Source organism: Notamacropus eugenii, chromosome 2 (assembly GCF_028372415.1).
Source record: "Notamacropus eugenii isolate mMacEug1 chromosome 2, mMacEug1.pri_v2, whole genome shotgun sequence".
Lineage (NCBI taxonomy): Eukaryota > Metazoa > Chordata > Mammalia > Diprotodontia > Macropodidae > Notamacropus > Notamacropus eugenii.
The window spans coordinates 285,373,924-285,386,689 of NC_092873.1; the positions used below are offsets into that span (position 1 = coordinate 285,373,924).

General features: G+C 38.0%; 1 protein-coding gene across 7 annotated transcripts in view; it reads left to right on the forward strand.

Annotated features, from left to right (window-relative positions):
• NTNG1 (netrin G1) overlaps positions 1 to 12,766 on the forward strand; it is a 446,663-nt gene that overhangs the window by 220,209 nt on the left and 213,688 nt on the right. For all 7 annotated transcript variants that reach the window (XM_072644169.1, XM_072644174.1, XM_072644172.1 and 4 more), the window contains exon 3: positions 1,398 to 2,038. In XM_072644169.1, coding sequence (XP_072500270.1) covers positions 1,398 to 2,038 — 641 coding nt within the window. The remainder of the gene's footprint in view (positions 1 to 1,397; positions 2,039 to 12,766) is intronic.

A 12,766-nucleotide genomic window follows, 5' to 3' on the forward strand; every position in this document is an offset into this window, starting at 1 on the left:
AATCTATTGATGAAAGCTAGGAACAGTCATTTAGAACATTGAGGCTTGCTAAGGTAAACCAGCCAGATGTGATATTCTGCCTTTTGGTCAATCCAAGATGAAGTAGCTTTTATGAGAAGGGAGTATACAAGTAAATGCATCAGTAAGTCAAGAATGTTGAATAATTTACATTCACCTTACCATAGAGGACAAGCAAGCAGCTGGATGTTCTTATCATTAGTAATATTTTTCTCTCAGCTGATAGCTCTGATCTTTATCCTACCTCGGCAGCCTTCTAGACTGGGATGCAGGCTGGTCAATGGAAAGCACATCTATTTGGGATTCAAAGGCCCTACCCCTGTTCCTAACTACAAGGGTGATTCTGCACCCTCTCTAAGGCTCACTTTCCTCATCCATTGTCTAAGTGGCTTCTAAACCCTCTTCCATTTCTGAATCAATGATTCCATGATCAGAAACCTGATGAAGGAGGGGATCCCTAATAAATAGGAACAAGTTAAAGTCTTTGCCAACATTCTTTGAGGCAGATACCTCAATCAAATGGCAGACTTTATAATGGACTTCATTCCCAGTGATGGAGTGGTGAACAAAGTAAATGTTTTAAAAGAGGGCATTATTCCATAAAAAATGGAAACCCAGTAAGAATGATAGATTTAAGTCAAGGGGGGAAGAAACATGAAAACATCTTTGGGAGCCTTGTCTCACAAGTAGCACACAGGTATTTTGTAGATTATTAATTTTAAAATAGCTATGACAAAATTGCACCCTCTCTGTGTCTCTGTCTCTGTCTCTCCTTCTCTCTCTCTCTCTCTGTCTCTCTCTCTCTCTCTCTCTCTCTCTCTCTGTCTGTCTGTCTATCTACCTACCTATCTATCTATCTATCTATCTATCTATCTATCTATCTATCTATCTATCTAATCTGCTTCCCTTCCCCTTCTTCTAATAAACTATGCTCTTGAAGAATTTACTTGAGACAGAAAGAAATGTTCCTTCCTTTGTGGTAGTATCTTTCTAAAAGGAATCAGAGCTATCCAACCATTAGACAGTTGTTCAATGTCTTGGTGCTCCTGTGACCAAATTATGAGTCAAACACATTTGTGTTTGATAATGATGATAAATGAGTTGTTTTCTTCCCTTAAACCCTCCTGAATGGGGGAGGGGGGAATAAGGAAAATGTGATCTGTCCATTTTTTTCTTAATAAAGAGGAGGATCTAGTTAGGGCAAATAAAGACATTCGACTGCAAATGTTTTTTTTTTTTCTTCTTTCCTTTTTTTTTTCTTTTTTTATGGTAGTCTTGCTGAGCAACAATAGGCCAGTAGTGCTTATGTCAAAGCCGTGTTATGTTGTGCTCCACTCCCCATGTCCCCCTGGTAAAGCTATTTTGTTCTTCTTTCATAGGGCAACCCCTACATGTGCAATAATGAATGTGATGCAAGTACCCCTGAGCTGGCACATCCCCCTGAGCTGATGTTTGATTTTGAAGGAAGACATCCCTCCACATTTTGGCAGTCTGCTACTTGGAAGGAATACCCCAAGCCTCTCCAGGTTAACATTACTCTGTCTTGGAGCAAAACCATTGAACTCACAGATAACATAGTTATTACCTTTGAATCTGGGCGTCCAGACCAAATGATCCTGGAGAAATCGCTTGATTATGGACGGACATGGCAGCCCTACCAGTATTATGCCACAGACTGCTTAGATGCTTTCCACATGGATCCTAAATCCGTGAAGGACTTATCGCAACACACAATATTAGAAATCATTTGCACAGAAGAGTACTCCACGGGGTACATGACAAATAGCAAAATAATCCACTTTGAAATCAAAGATAGGTTTGCATTTTTTGCCGGACCCCGGCTTCGCAACATGGCTTCCCTGTATGGACAGCTGGATACCACCAAGAAACTCAAAGATTTCTTTACCATCACAGACCTGAGGATAAGACTACTGAGGCCAGCCACTGGGGAAATATTTGTAGATGAGCAACACCTGGCCCGCTACTTTTATGCAATCTCAGACATAAAGGTATATGGAAGGTAAGAGAACAACTGACTTGAATGGGTCTGTCTCTTCCAGATAGCATGGCACAACCAATGACAAAGATCAATTTCTTCCAAAATGCTTTTCTAACTGCCTCAAAGTTTGCTTCTGAATGCATTTAAGACACTTCTAATTCAGTGAGACTATTTAAACCAAACCCTTCAATCACTAAGCTTGACAGATTTTTGGAGCTTTTAAAACAGGACAAAGAAAGCACACATGGAAAGAATATCTCACAAAAGACAAAGTATCTTTTTGTCTCAGAAGATTGTTTAGACATTTAAGGCAGTAAAGACCAGGACATGGGGCCAATTGGTCTACAATGAAATAATGCTTAAAATAAAGGGCTTGGACGGTAGGCAGATATTTAGAGTATAAGATCTATTTTGAAGTCACAAAATAATGCATAAGAAAGTATCATACCTTTTTCTTATTCCCTGCCCTTATTTTTTTAATATATGTATTGAAAACACAGGAAATAAGAATAGCCTTTCCTCACATTTTATCTCCCATTTAAGATACATTTTAAAAAATGGAGTAAAAACCATGTAGGAAAAAAGAATGTGTTTATTGTATAAGGAATGGATGTTGCAATTCTCTGGTTTAATTGTGTCACTGCCTTGATCTATTTCTGAGGTTTTTAATGTATTGAATTTGAGATTCATTCTGTCTTGTAGGAGAAATTTAAGCATGCTAACTAGATCACAGACTGAGCAGACATGGCTTCTTCCAAGTTATTTATTTACTTTACTTTAAAGGAGATTTTTTTTACAGTTCTTTTGAGAGCCAACCAAGTAATCTGTCTATAATAGGAGCCCAAAATTTTGGTCAAAGAGGGTTAGCAGCAGTAACAATGATTAGACCCCCCACTACCCACCAAAGAGATTATTGATTTGTTTGTTTCTTTGTGTTTATTCATTTATTCTTCCATGTGTTCATTTATTTATTTTTGTGAGCAGAATGCCAGTTAAACAAGGGTAAAAGCATGAGGTAGGTGTGGCTAGGGAAATGAAGGGCAGACTCAAGGCACGGCATTATAAAAGAAAAAAAAGGAGTCAGGTTGGGATGGGAGCATACCTGTGATCTGTTCTACCAGGGAGGTTGTGAAACTGGTAGATCCTTTGAGCTAGGGTGTTTTGAGTTGCTGCTTGGTTAAGTGGATTGGATGTTGGAACTAAGGATGGTAGTTATACATAGGAAGCCCCCAGGAGTGGGGAGTCATCAGGCTATGCAAGAAGGAGTGAATCCATCCATCCAGGTCAGAAATAGAGCAGGTCATAGCTGTAATAGTAGTGCCAATCAGTAATGGGGTCAGGCCCTCGCATCAATGACTGATGTTCTTTCCATCTAAGTGAGATAAAGAGACCCAGTCTCGTTATGCAAAAGGAGAAAAAAGATAAGAAAAAATAAAGGAAACTTCCAAAGGCAAAAAAATAGTATGACTTTAAATATGAGAATATTAGATCAGGGTGGGCAAACTACAACTCTTTGATGCCAGCTTTTGTACAGGCTTCAAATTAAGATTTTTAAAAATGTTTTTCAATAAAGTTTTATTATATTTAAAAATGTAAAAAGTATTCTTAGCTGACTTGTCCTTATAAAAACAGATGGAAAGTCAGATTTGGCCCCTGGGCTATATTCATTACCACTTGTTTTAGAAAAAGTATAAAGACAGGCAAAGGAAATATATTGATATATATTGCTTATATCAAGCCCTTGAAACAAGGGGCATAAAATACAGTGGAAGGAACACTAACTCCAGAGTCAGAGGAACTGAATTCAAATTCTTCCTGTACTGATTACCACCTGTTACCTTGGGAAAATCATTTCATCTTCCTGGGCCTCAATTTTCTCCTCTGTAAAAGGAAGGATTTGGACTAGATAGCCTCCAAGTTTCCTTCCAAGTTTAGATCTTTGAGTTTCTTTTTAATTAGAGTAGCTCCTAGTTGTCTCTTTGGTCAAACCAGAGTATGGTTGGAAATTACTGACCAAGAGAAATGAGGTTCCTGTCATCTTCCTAGCTTTGCTATTGAGTATGCCTAGTAATTCTAGTATGATGGAATACCTATATTTAAAGGATCTGTTGGTAGAGACAACATTTTTATTTGTATGCCAGATCAAGTGCCTTTCTCCTGAATGGACACCATGTTGGAGGGAAAATATTGGAATGGGCCTACATTGAGGGTGGTTACAGTTGAATAATAACCAAGAGTTAATATGGGGTTTGGATAGCCTGGCATTCCATCATCTGTTTGCTTTATCAGAGACTCCTGTCTAATATTGTAGAGTTGAGAAGCAATAGCACTAGAAACATTTTCTAGGCTCCTGAAAATTTATGGGTGGAAAAATTCCTCAAAGTCAGATAAATTCTAAGATCAAGTATCCCTTTTTAAATTTATAGAATAATGACAATAATATAAATAAATGAGTGAATAAGAAATCATGCATTATACACTTACCGCATGTCAGGCACTGTGCTAAGACCTGAGGATACAAATAAAACCCAGAAAAACCGGATAGAAGGACCCAGTATTCTATGGCCCATGGGGTCACAAAGCATTGGATACAACTGAATGACTTAACCACCAGAAGACTCAAGTAACATGCACAGTAATGATGTCTGAGGTACCAGGGGCAGAATGCATAATCCATTCAGAGCTAGATAAGGAACCAAGTCAAAGCATAGGTGGCCTGGTCTCGAAATGGCTGAGAAGTACATATCACTGCATATTGATGGGCTGATGAGGAGTTCCACATGCTTATGACAAAGTTGGGAGACAGGTCTAAATCATTGGTATCAAAGTCAAATAGAAGAAGGAACCATTAAACCATACCTAAGGATCCCTCATAGCAGCATTCTGATAAAAAGCCACATGTTAACATTATCTATGGTTTGCTGTATTTTTATTTATCATGTTAAATATTTTCCAATCACAATTTAATCTTGTTTGGATCTCACTCAGGAATGTTGCTGGCTGTTGTGGTCTTGATGATTGTAAAGCAGGAAAGTTGGGATTCAAAATGGGTTGATTGCCTGGATAGTTGTGACCAATGTATTGATGTCAGCTTAAAGGTGTATCTCTAGTACAGAATTTCTTAACATTTCTTTCTGTCTTAGACCCTTTTGGAAGGTTGGTAAAGCCTATGAAACCTTTCTCAGAATGTTTAAATACATAAAATGACATAAATCATGTATAAATGAAAATAATTGTATTGAAATATAGTTTGTGTATATGTGTGTGTGTGTATGTGTATGTATATATTTAATGATTCCAAGCTTAAGCCCATGACTCCCCTTTTTAGGAGCTGTGAATTATGTCTTTGACACCTGTGCTCTTGAAGCTGAGTTCATTTTCACCTTGAATCTGTATGTATTTGTGGGAAAAGGTGTCTCCGAGTCTAGTAGGAAAGGGTAATATTTCGTCTACCCGTTCTTGCTATGCTAGCTTAGTAAATACCCATTTCTAAAAGTTAATTGTCTGGCTAATTGGTATCAACCGATAATCAATGGGGGAAGTGCACCAGTAGGGAATCATAGAAAACCATCTCACACACCACTTTGGGTTATTCCCAGAACCCAGAAGGGGAAATGGAGAAGTTGCCCTCTGAGGACACAGCTTCCTGTTATGAAAGGCTTGTTGTAGTAGCCCTAGAGTATTTACTCATTTGTCTCTATGTTTTATTTGTTTGTTTGTTTTTCCTTCATTAAAATGTCAACTCTTGAGGACAGGGCCAATTTCATTTCTAACTTGTTTATTTGCACATAGTATACTTGTTGTTTCAATTGTGTCCAACTTTTTGTGACCTCATTTTTGGGTTTTCTTGGTCAAGATAGTAGAGTGGTTTGTCATTTCCTTTTCCAGCTCATTTTACAGATGAGGAAACTGAGCAAATATGGTTAAGGGACTTGCCCAGGGTCACACAGTTAATAAGTATCAAGGCCAGATACATCAAGGAGATGTTGTCTTCCTTACTCCACACTCAACACTCTATCCACTGCACTACCTAGCTGCCCAAATAAAAGTCCCACCACGATTTGAATTTCAGATCACTGGATTATGGATCCAGAGTGCTAACCACTACACCATGGGACCATTGCATAGTATACTCCCTGGTACAAGTTATATGCTTAATAAAAATTTATTGATTTGAATTACCCACTTTATCAGGGCAAAGAGCATACAGCAAAGTACAGTCAGGAATAATGAAGACATATTTTATGACCATGGGCAAGTCATTTAGTCTAGGAGTTTTCACACCAAGAATGGAATGACAAGTTAGTAACAAAAATAATAACTACAAAAATTTATCAGGCCTCAACTATTCCACCAATTCTCATTTATCTTCTTTTAAAAGGACAGTCCTGTGGATTGTGAGTAACTCAAATATACTGTGTAATTTTTGTGTTTTTAATGAATTTATAATTTGTCAAACTAGTTATTCAAGATACAATTTCAAAATATTTTTATGTGACTTCCATTTTTGTCTTACCCGAGATCATCATATAACATGAGTTTGGAATGTTACAGACAATGTGTCCTACACTTCACCCTTTCCCTGTATCCTTCCCTGTTGTGATGTACCTCCACCACCATTAACACAATGGCTCCCCTCTTCATCTATGACTCCCCTCCCTCGTCTTTATTCTTCACTAGCTACTTGAGAAATGCTGAGATAACAATTAGTCAGTAGATGAAATTCTGATGTAACTGAGTCCTAGAACTTCTATATGGTCCTACTCAGTTACTTGCAAAGTGAGTTAAAGCTTTAACTAGAAAGTACCTCAGAGATTATCTATATCAGGGGTGGGGAATCTGTGGCCTCGAGGACACTGTGGTCCTCTAAGTCCTCAGTTATGGACCTTTGACTGAATCTTCCTAAAGTTTGTATTCAAAGGGCTGCACTTGAGGACCTAGAAGGTCACATGTGGCCTTGAGGTCACAGGCTCTCTCCACCCCTGATCCAGGTTTTTAGATGAGGAAAGTGAGACCCAAAGAAGTTGATCAAGTCAAGCCAACAAGTATTTATTAAGTGCTTACTTTATGCTAGGCACTGAAAATATAATATAAGCAAAAAAGAAACAGTCCCTACCTTCAAAGAACTTACAGTCTAATGAGGAAAGAAAATACTTAAAGGAAATTGAAAAGGGTACAGGAGGTGTCTGGAGAGTCAGAAGCAAAGCCAAGGGAGAAAATGAAGGATGGCTATGAAGGATGCTTGTTCTAGGACATTCTAAAAATGGAGGTTCATTCTGGGAGGAACTCACCAGTGGGAGAAGGAGGTGATAAGGTTTCTGGGATCTTCCAGGATAAGAAGGCCACATGTACTTGGGAAACTTCTAGAGTGAGAAAGAAGCTGAGATATGGTGATAAAGCTGGAAGACTGAGAAGCTGACCTGGTATAATGTTAAAGCTAAAAGATCTTCCCTGCCTATTAATGGGCCTCAGGGGGAACTCATTAAGGGAAGCTTGATTATGGGGGAATTGTTTTGTAGGAAGGCCCACACCGTTTGTTAATTGCTAATGAGGCTTTGGGTCACCAGGGTAGTAATACCCTATGGCTCTGAAAAGTATATATATATTCTGATGTGAGGTTTTGCTTTGGGAGGGGCTTGGAAGAAGATTCACTTGCCAAAGGCAACCCTAGGTAACTGCTAAAGAGCTGCCCTCTCAGCTTTGAAAACCCAAATGCCTGTGCTTCTCTCTCTGATAACTATGTATGGTCAGAGAGTTGGATCTGTCTATTGATCTGTGATGTATGTATTGCTTATGGTCAGACAGTTAGAAGCCCTGTCTGTTGGTCTTTATTTCCTCTGCTTTTATTTTCTCGATTAGTATATGTGATTAAAGAAGATTGTTGAGCCCTCAAAAATTGCTTTCCTTTTAGAAAAGCAAATCTAAGAACCTGCATTAGCAGGCCATCCTAGATGTCTCAGGGTGCTTGCTACTACACCTGAGAGAAGAAATACATGAGAACTTCCCTGGGTCCTTCCACAAAACGGAGGTTCTGGAAAGAACTCACTAATGGGAGAAGGAACTTTGTTCAATTAAAGAAGTACTTATTCTTCTGGGGTTTGGGATGTAGAAAGATATAAACTCAACTAAGTATAATATAGTTTGTCATGATGGGGCAAAGGAGAGAAACAGACAGCACTCTAGCAAATTAGAAAGAAGGAAGAATTTTAGCTGGGGGCATCAGGGAAGATTTCAAAGAAGAGCCCCAACCTGAGTGAAACCTTAAAGAAAGAGAAAGTTTTTGAGACTTAATAAAGAGGAGTGCATCCCAAGCTTGGGGGACTTCTCTGTGAGTGAGCAGAAAAGGGAGATGGAAAATCTAGTCTCAGGACAAACATGTTTGAGTTTGAAAATGAATGAAAGGATATAATATGAAGTAGGACTTGAAAAGTAGGTTATAGTCAGATTGTGGCAAATCACACTCAAGAGATGGGAAGGTTGACAATATCCATGAATCTGGAGCTTCTAAGCCCTACTTTCTATCTAGCACTTTTGACCTGCCTTTCTTTTCCAAGCCTCTTTCACAGGTGACTGACTATCTCACATCACCCGCTGTTTCAGGTCAGCCTCAGGCATGCCTCACTCTTTATTCCTTCACCATATTCTCAACACCCTCCACAGTTGCCTTACTGCTGGGTATACAGGATGTTCATGGAGTACCAACACCTCTGGTATGAGGACTTGCCAAGCTCTTTTCAAGGCTGCTCAATCTATATTTGGTGTCCACCTTCCCCCAGCTCTCACCTATGGCTCCAAGAAACTAACATGTACAAGAGCCATAACCCTGGTAAACCATCTTAGCAGATGGGTGAAACTAGGTTGAGATTGACCCACAGGCCTCAGATTACCAACGTAGGGATGTGTCTACACTAAGCATGTGAAGATTTTCCCCAGGCAGAATGGGCAAATGAGAAAAAAAAGTGTTTCAGTGACCATGAAAGCAGCTGAAGCAGTCACTGTGGAGTGCTTGGAAATTAGTCAAGTATCAAAGACACCAAGACACCACTGCATCCTGGGTCACTGCCACTTGTTGTGACTTTTGTCCTATCACTGCACTTCTGTGACTCAGAGAGTAAGACTGAAGACGTTGTACAACTGTGCCTTACTTAAATCCAATTCACATGCACATCAAGATATCACCCATGATGTTATTGGTCCTATTGGAAAAGGAAGGATGAACCACAACCACTGGGACAAGAGATCATGCCATGGATGTTTTAACCCCTTAATTTCTGGAACTTTCTCTTCTAGATTGACTTTTCTATTTCAGGTCAGTCCTTTCTATGCTTTATTTCTCTATCTACTGCCCCAAACATCTTGTCTCATTGAGTCCACCCCACCCTGGTCCATCCACCATGATCAAATCAATTCTATCATTTTTCTTGGAATGGGTGTATTAATCTGTTCACTATCACAAGATCTTTGTGGAACAAAGGACTCCTCCATGCATACAATTTCAGGATATGTTGTTGAGAGCAGATGCTGTCTTTGTCCTAATCATTTAGGATAATGTATGGAACATAGCATTTAATTTAATGAGTGGTTTTTAACTTAAAAAATTTAATTTGTTTGTTCATTCCTGTTCATTCATTCATCTCCTTTGTATGTGTAGAAATATCTTTTGCTATTTTATATTTTCTGGGGGTGAGGAGGCAGGAAATATCCTTTTCTTCCTTCTCATCCACTTCCTTCTCCTCTCTCTCTTCTCCTTCTCTTCATCCTCTTCCTGTCCTCATCATCTTTTTCTCTTTCTCCTCCTCTTTTTCCTCTTCCCCTTTTTCTTTCTCCTCCTCTTCCTTCTTCTTCTTCTTTTTAAATTCATAAGTATATGTACAGAATATTGATGTGTTACTAATATCTTTTATCAGTAATTAATTGATGCACCTAGATATCTCTTTAGAAGTATTCATTAGGTCAGTACCCCTGGTACAGGAACCCAATATTTGTAGCTTATATTTATAGGATACTTTGAGGTTAGCAAAACTTTTTATATACACTATTTCAAGTAGTTATTATTGTTATTATCATTTTACATGTGAGGCTTGGAATGTCTACGTGATCCCCTCAAAAGTCACACAGTTAGGAAACATTAAAGTAGGAATTTGAATGCCAATAGTTTTAGCCATGAGGAAAGTCCACTATCTACTTTGTCTCATTGTTTGCAAAAGATTTGTATGTACTTTTGGTTTGACTCATGAGCAAATATTGAATGACGTAAAGATAAAATATCTGATGGAAGTCCATTTTTGAAGAGGTCACCTTGTCTCTTGTTAAATGCTAAAATCCTTGCTAAATGCTAAATTGGAGGGAGGCAGAATGATACAGTGAAGAGTCATTAGATCTGATTTCATCTCTTAGATCCATTTGTTTCTACCCATATGACCTTGTATATGGCCTCTTGGATTCAGTCTCTCTAGGCCTTGGCCTTCAGCTATAAAATGAGAATATTGGACTAAATGATATCTCATTCCCCTTCCAGCCCTAGATGAAGGATCCCATCACACAGACACAGCAGACTACCTTACTCTGTGTACTATATCCCAATATATGAACGTTGAAGTTAGAAGATTTTGTGAAATTAATTCACCTTCTGATTGGCCTAAGACCCATCTAAGACAATTTTACTGGTGGCAAGAGCTCAAATTTCCCATGAACATTTTCATTTTTCAACTGGCAGCTATTGATTCAACCTCCATTTTCCACCTCTTGGGTATTTATTAAGATAATGTGGGGACAAGGGAGGAGACACAGCTGGCAGTGACTTCAGCATTTCTACTATACTTCCGTTATTTGACAAACCTAATAATCCTCATGAATTCCTCCTGACTTATTGCTGTCCTGCTCTACTAAATCAGGGTGATTTTCTCTGGTGAATAATAAAGGACTGCAATGTGCCAGTACCTTAATTACAGAGAGCCTCTCTTACTCTTGATCTCATTTTAATTTACAGGGTAATACTACAATAATATCGCTAATGGAAGATACATTAAAGGGCATCAAGTAGCATTAACTGTATTAAATTATGGTACTTTTGTTAATTAACTGCTGAAGCAAGATGGTCCTAATGGCTAAAAAGGTCGACTAATGCATAAATAAAACCCACAGAAAAGAGAAGGAAGGAAGATAAGCAAGGTGCATATTTGTGGGGGACATAATTTTTTTTTCTTGCAGGACCATGTTGGATACAAAGGATGTGATGCATAAAAAAATGAGAATTTTCTTTTCATATCTCTTTCTTTCTCCCTCAAAGCTTTCAATGGAAAAGTTTGGACCAAAAATCATTTAGAAATCTACACTTGATAGAAAATAATTCTCAGACTTAGTATTTCCTTCAAGTGAAAATTTCCATAGAGGTGCTGTTATTTAAACCGTCCCAAAATAACTCTTGCACTTGTTAAATCTGAAAGGTGAAAATGACAATTTGTCAGTATATGCTTAATTTGGGAGATATCCCTGTACATTATTAAAATTGCATCAAGGTCCTGATTTGCTTTCTTTTTATTTGGGTTGAGGCATGGGGACAGAGGGATGATTTAGTGAGAAATTATTGTGTTTAACCAAGGAGTTAAGAAAAAGTTTGCAGATTGTTTTTTCTTGATAAATAGGAAAACTTGTGTCTATGTCAACAGATATTTCCCATTGCTTACTTCATATGCAATCATTGCCTTTATTTAATTATTATCAATTGTTATAAATTACTTAGTGTTATTGGAATATCACTCTCACCCATAAAACATCCATTTCAACATCATCCCAAGTACTTTCCTTCTTAAATTGACCCTGACCTTGCCCACTTAGGAACCTGCCCTTCCCTACTTGGTCCTACATACATATGGGAAGACCATCCATAGATAGTCACTCTGGCTATGTATTGGAAACTGAATCTCACTTACACTTAGGAGACACTAAAATTCATTACTGCAAAACTTAACTAATTTGAATTCTTCCAATATTTAATGACAATTTGTTAATAAACTAAGCTAAAATTCAATTTTATTTTTAAAAAACATTTATTAAATGTCTGCCATGTGTAAGACAGCATTCTAGACTTCATAACATAAGAAGCAGAATGGTTTCTACCCTCTTGGGTATTTTTCGCATTGCCATTTTGGGAGCTAGTTTGCTGATTAAAAATGAAGAAGCAGTGTGTTTCCCTTTAATCTTTTTACCTACCTAGACTATGAAACTCAGGTTCCATCTTATCTATAAAAGGAGGAGGAGCTAGACTAGATGATGTTGTGGTTTGTCACAACTCTGAAATGTTATAATTCAATTCTGAATGCAAAATTATGGTCACCTAACCATGTTTTGTCATTGGAACAACTCTGACTCCAAAATGTGTAACACATGAAAACCAAAAATACCAACCTTTGATGGGTTGCCCCATCAATGTCTAAGAAGTGATTCTTGACTCTAGGGACCTTGGCCAACTAGAAGAGTGAACTCTTGAGCATACGAAAGGGCCTCAGAAGTTATGTTATCAAACCTTTCTGATATGTGAATCTCCCAGTACAAACAACATCTCCTACAGGCCCACCTTCTGTCTGAACAGTTTGAGCTGTAAGGGACATTAAGAGTGCTTAGTCCCACATAAGGAAATGCATTCCTTTTTTTGTAGATTACTTGACTAGAAAGTATTATTTTCCTTATTATTCACTAAAGCAATACTTGATAAGCATTTAATAATCAGCTAGTTAAGCCATAGAAGTA